The 6,025-nt window shown below is 49.0% G+C and overlaps 1 protein-coding gene across 1 annotated transcript; it reads right to left on the reverse strand.

Moving 5' to 3' along the window:
* Positions 1 to 102: 102 nt before the first annotated feature.
* Positions 103 to 5,763, reverse strand: LOC105563132 (putative Dol-P-Glc:Glc(2)Man(9)GlcNAc(2)-PP-Dol alpha-1,2-glucosyltransferase). The gene is made up of 4 exons (XM_012014456.1): positions 4,966 to 5,763; positions 4,562 to 4,904; positions 4,048 to 4,187; positions 103 to 3,424 (listed from the first exon to the last, which is right to left on the reverse strand). Exons 1-4 carry the CDS (start codon positions 5,155 to 5,157, stop codon positions 2,687 to 2,689), a joined length of 1,413 nt encoding a protein of 470 aa, XP_011869846.1. The 5' UTR covers positions 5,158 to 5,763; the 3' UTR covers positions 103 to 2,686.
* Between the last annotated feature and the right edge of the window lie 262 nt (positions 5,764 to 6,025).

Consider the following 6,025-nt stretch of genomic DNA (forward strand, 5'->3'; position numbering starts at 1 on the left):
GCTTACTTGAAGCAAGGTTGTAGACCAACTTGTTAGTCTACAATAGATTTAAGCCCTAAGCCTTAAGAACGTGACCAATCACGGTCAAGTATGAGAGTAGAATACGCGACTGTGATTAGTCAATTTCTTAAGGCTTAGGATTTAAATCTCCATTGTAGACTGGGACTTACGGGTCATAAACAAAATAGCGAATTATAATCAAACCGACGAGCGGCGTTTCCGTTACCAATGTACTTGCGTGCGTGTGCGTAGGAAACGTGTACTTCCTAGAGAGGCATGTAATATTTAAAGCTACGTTTGACTCCTCTTGCACAATACAGTTGGCGCGAGTTAGATAGTATTAAAGGGAAGAAGAAGAAAAAAAATGCTAGGAGATAAGGGAGGCGTGCACTGAGTGCGAAATCGAGAGAATCGGTTTCGATTGCCTGACTCGACGGCTTCGTCAGAATCGTCGAAGTATCGTATCACGGTTGTACAGCGGAACCTCGATTCCGAACACTTTTCATTGATACAACATATCGCTATGAACATTCGACCAACATTCAGAGTAAATGTACAATTTTGTCCAATTTCCCGCAGCTTTACTTGTATCGTTGCGACTTATTTAAACGGAGGATAACGCGGTTACTCTCAAACTTACGCATTTAAAAAGTTATTAAAAATTAGTTGCGCGAAGTAGCGGTTAGTCGTGGAACAGAATATTACCGCGAACTTGGGGCGATATGTTTTTCGGTATTTGATCTCACTGCGCAAAATTACCTTAACATAAAAACGCCCGTGGTATGTAAATTTTAAGGTGAATTTTTTAAGTATTTGCACAGAGTATAAACAAATATGAAACAAAGTTGGCCGACCCAAGTTCACGGTATCAAGTCAGCTTCGATTAGTTCGGGCATTACGAGTTCTGCTGTACGAACGCACGGAAGACTGCGGGAAACTAACAAGAAGAGTTACTTTCTTGTCAAATTTCATATCCTTGTAGCGTTATATATCCATATATAAACATATATCTAGTGCTCTCGACCGTACGTCTTTGAAGTCGATGTCGGACAATTTCGCGTTCATTCGTTAGAACAGGGCGCTAATTTGAAATATTTTCCCAAGAGTCCCCAATAATTTCCCACGACACTTTGATTTCCGAAAGTGCTCTACTTCATCTACTTTTACCTAGCATGTGAACGCTTTATAGCGATAGACGTAATTCCAGCGCGTGGATGATAATAATCTAATCGCTATGTCCTATACGATATATATTATATATATATATATATATATATTGTCATTATGACACCAAAAATTTCGAGAAGCTGTAGCATATATACATAATATATCTATAGGATAACTGCACTAATTAGAAATTGATCGGATGTCGAAAGCGGGACGGCATTTAGATCTTTCCCCATTCACATATCCCGCCGGAATGCGCGGAGAGGTTTGTGTACAGAGGATATTTACGATATTTACGTTTCAGATTGTTTTATACGGATACGGTCCGCAATAAACTTACGACAAGCAATACGCGCGATTCTCGCGCAGCTAGGTTGTAGAGAGAAAGAGAGAAGCGAGACAAAATGAGGGGCCGGGGGGATGGGGAGAGAAGTAGATAGGTGAACGATTATCCTTTGTTTCGTCAAATTACGTAGGGGCGGTAATAAAAGTTAGTTTTTAATTTTGAGAAATCCTAGAGAGTACTTAGCGCGTTGATGCGAGGCCGTTTGTGATATATGCGATTATTTTGTAGTATCGGTTCTATACGATGATACGGGCGGACAACGAGACGCCTCCGTCGCGGGCAATGCTCAAATTTCCGGCGATCCCGAGGCCGAGTGTGTATGCGTAAGCCGGAAGTTGTACATACAACATCTTTGTTTCGAAACGAAATGATTAATCTTTACGTACGCGTAGTCGTATCACACCCAGGTCTGAAAGAATCGGAGAGGATGGGAGCACTTTTTTCGTGGATTTGTGAGAGAATTACAGTGCACGTATACTTCCCTCGCTATTTTCTACCGTTACGTTACGCCTTACTTTAATGCGTCTTTTCGATTTAGCGTATTCGCAACAAAAAGAAAAACAATTCAGAGTACAGGCTTAAAATTGTACAATACCGTTTCTTTGCGGAAGATCTAAGTTTTACCTATTTTTACTCTCGTTTTCGGCGGAGAAAAGGCGTCGGGCCTTTTCTCGAGACACAGCTCGTCGCTGTAAATAAGAGAAAAGAGGTCTAGAATAAGTGACGAAGGTTCGCGACTTGCATCTCGGTACCTTTTACCGCACCGTTACGCGCAACATTTATATTCGATAAGGAAACCGATAGTATAACGGCAAGATAACGATACGGAGGAGCGTAATAAAAAAAATACTAGGAGGTATAAAAAGTTCTCGGTCGTCGATCGAACACGTTTAATATACTGTGCGCTGACGATAATATTACGTGCCGTGAAATTACAAATTGACAAGCTGTTGCTGTACAAAAGAAACCATCTAGCAGTTTTGCCACAAGTTTCAGTTACGAACAATAAACTGTTGTTCGAAGTGAGACCGTCTCTCCTTAATAATCCCGTCCCCTTTCAGTCTTACCTCACCGAATCGGCGACGTGGAAGGAGAAACCGCGGCGAGGAAGGCGTCGGATACTCTACACGTCGCGATAGAATCCCCTTTCATCTCGTACATCGCGTCGCGTTCTCACCAAGAAATTCGCTGGGCGTAGGGCTGATCCTCCCAGTAGAACACTTTGTTGGCGAAGATGACGAATTGCGCGCAATTGATCGCGAGGGTCGTGAGCGACTCGCAGCAGACCTGCCACCCTTCCGGCCTTTTCATGTTCAAACGGTAAAATACGTACGGCAGGATGAAGTAACGCGGTTCCACCAGTAGCTGGGGTACCAGGACCGCGCACACGCAGAGAACGTAGTTAATCTGCGTGAGGAACCGCAGGTGGGCGACGTTCCGCGACATGGCGAACAGGCTCGCGGCGTAGACCGGTATCGGCAGGTACCTGAAGGCCGCGCGCCGGCCCAGGAATCGATTCCACACGTAGAACCAGTAGTGCCGGTTGTCGGCCAGAACGTACGGGTGAACGAGCGTGTTGAGACGCACCGTCGCGGCCATCAGCGCGACGGCGCAGCCCGCGAGGATCCAGCGGCGACGAAGGAGCCGCGTGCACGCTCGCCAGTGGGGCAACACGTACGGCCACGAGAAGAGAGAAACGAAGGCGGCGAAGTAGAGCAACTGGCAGAGGTGGACCGTCGCGACGTGGGCGGTGCGATCGCCGACGACGATGCCGCCGTTCCACGCGACGAAGGCGACGAACGCGAGGCACACCGTCACGTGGGGGAGCAGGCCGCCGCATATCCGCGCGACGAACCTGGCGAGGGAGAGCGGACCTATGCGCGATTCGTACACTATCTGCCTCCAAATTAGCTAAAAGTGAATTCAACAAGTTTGCTCTGTTAATTCCACCCTCCATTTCTCTTCGCAGTTTGTGCACCGAGAGAAAAAAGCAGCCGTCGCGACGACTAGATGTGATTTTATTGCGGTAGCTTCTTTACACCGTTAAATTTAACTCGACGAGTTAATTTAACGAATTGTCGCTCATTTAATTGACCAACGGAGTTGAAAGGGACCGCAAAAAGGTTGAGCAGAAGATGCGGTGTTTTTTCAATTACAATTTGTGTTAAAAATAAGAACACATTGAATAGGAGCAGCGGCGATTACTCATCGAGTCAAGTTTCAACAATTTAACGATGTAATTCGAATATCTATAAAGTTGAATTGACGTACGTCAATAATATTAACGTGACACTTTCGGGAGTTAACGAAGGGTCCTTTTTTTTTACAGCAGAACTGGCTGTACTAGTTCAGAGTTTATCTTCCTCCTCCTAATGTCGAGGGAAAAAGATAAATTCTGAACTAGCGTAGCCAGTTCAGCTATGAATAACAATCCCAAATACTCGCCAGACAATCCGCGACTGCCACATACAGTCACTTGATTCGACACTTTTTTGTCTCGGCGCAACGTCTGTACCTTGCAATGTGTCACTTACGCGAATGTGCGAGGGTGTGCTGAGCACGCCGGGCGGGACGGGCTGCTCCATCCTGCGCTCGAATAAATCTAATGCGCGTTCTATGGTAAAGAAACCGAGCCAAATGACATTCGTCTGGCGGACGAGCACGCCTAGCAAACCTGCAGTGAATCATTACTTTTATTCGCATCGTATTCCCACCCTTGGAGACGACTTGCAGCGAATTCGGTTGCTTGCACTAGTGTAGTTTCTGCTAAACGCGACCAATGTTAGCTCAATATAATTTAACAATGTTTTCTGAATGTCCAATTGCAACGTTTACAAGACATTACAATTCAGCGGACATTAGACGCTTTTGCAATATCTTTTCAACGTTGAATCAAAATTTCGTAACGCCGATGCAATGTCGCAATGTAACAAAAGCGTTTCCGAGATGTTGATTCAACAGCTGCGTGCTGTGTGGGCTTGGTGTGCACTCGGTGCGCACTAGTGCCAGCGAGCGAATCCGCTAGCTGCGAGCTGCGGGAAAAGTTACCTGCGAGGGCCGCCGCCGTCGTGCGCTCACGTTGGTGCAGATACAACATTAGCAGCACCGCGTTCACGGACACGACGTCCGTGTAATAAAAGAAGCACCAAAAGTACAACGGCGGGAAAAGGGCGAGATTGCACGCCGTCGCGAGCGTCAGCCAATCGTTCCGCCGGTCCGTCTCGTTGGACCCGCGGCTCCTCTTTATAATATTGTAAAAGAGATAGAGATTCACGCACGTCCCAAGTAGGTTCACGCATCTCATGTGCGCGACGTCGCAGAGGTTAAAGGGCGACAATATCGCGGTGGCGATGAGGTACAAGCCCGGCAAGGTGGTGATTTTCGGATCCCACTGAAAACAACAATCGGTAACTCCGATGCTCCCGCGCCAATTGTCCTAGTCGAGCGTTTACCTGCGTAAAGTTCCGCGCGCAGTACCGCAGCGTCTGGGGTACGTGGAAAGCCTCGTCGATGAAATAATCCGGTTGGATACGATTCAGGTACAGGAAAAGCAGTACCGTGCTCGTAAAAATTACAACCAACGTCGAATACATCAGCGTCTTGTAATTCAAGTAGACGCGATTGCGCCCGGACACGCGACCCATGGTCGCCTCGCGAACGTGCCTGGGTGTCCGCGAGGCTCGTTAGAGTTAAATAAAACTGCGCGCGAGACGCGGGGGCCGATTACTGCCACGTCGAACGCATCCCGGCGCGCCTCGGTTAACCTAACCTAACCGGTCACGCCGCGTCTCCGCCGAACCTCCGACTGAATCGCGCGAGGCGTCGCACGTTAACTAGCGGGACGATTAGTACTGCGATAAAATGTGCCGCGAGCAGAACAAAAAATATCCTTGGTGCGCGTTGCGAGTCGCGCGATGTGCGGCTCGTGCTCACATGTTTACAATCGAGGTTAGGTCGGCGTTCGTCGCCCGACAGTTGGTACGCCGGTCAGCGAAGAAGGGGGGAGAGAGAGAATCGCGCGTCGCACTGCGCGCAGCACTGCGCGCGGGTACGCGACGCGCACTTCAAATCGGTTCTGTTATGACCGCCTCTCGTCCCGCGACGCAATCGCGGCTTCTTCACGCTCGAGAAAAAAGGATTCATGACCGCGGCGCGACGAGGACGAATCCTTCGCGAGCGAGACGAAGCGTGAACGTCCGCGATCGCGGCGGGGACGAACGTATACGGGAGAAAAATGGTAGTAAGAACGCATCGACACTCACCGTTCGCTGAGTCACGTCGCCGCCGGCCGCTCCCGCTCGGCCAGTCCTGACGGTGATCTCTGGATCGCACAATTCACCCTCGACGGCGGACGCGCGGCACTGCTGCGTACCGGCACTCCCGTCACTCCCGATACTCGCTCGCTCGCGCGAGCGAGCGAGCGAGCGAGCGCGGCGCAGCGCGACTTCGCGCCGTGTCCCGAAACGACTGGACTGCGCCAACCGACGCGGCGCGACCAACATGGCGGCCGCG

This window comes from Vollenhovia emeryi, unplaced genomic scaffold (assembly GCF_000949405.1).
Source record: "Vollenhovia emeryi isolate VEMERY1.0 unplaced genomic scaffold, V.emery_V1.0 DF939180.1, whole genome shotgun sequence".
Classification (NCBI taxonomy): domain Eukaryota; kingdom Metazoa; phylum Arthropoda; class Insecta; order Hymenoptera; family Formicidae; genus Vollenhovia; species Vollenhovia emeryi.

Excerpts from the sequence above, each read along its gene's own strand:
- LOC105563132 (XM_012014456.1), bottom strand. The coding sequence starts at position 5,157 with ATGGGTCGCGTGTCCGGGCGCAATCGCGTCTACTTGAATTACAAGACG. Across the intron at positions 4,905-4,965 it reads GCGCGCGGAACTTTACGCAG|TGGGATCCGAAAATCACCAC; the intron begins GTAAACGCTCGA and ends TGTTGTTTTCAG. Across the intron at positions 3,425-4,047 it reads GCACACCCTCGCACATTCGC|CTAATTTGGAGGCAGATAGT; the intron begins GTAAGTGACACA and ends ATTCACTTTTAG.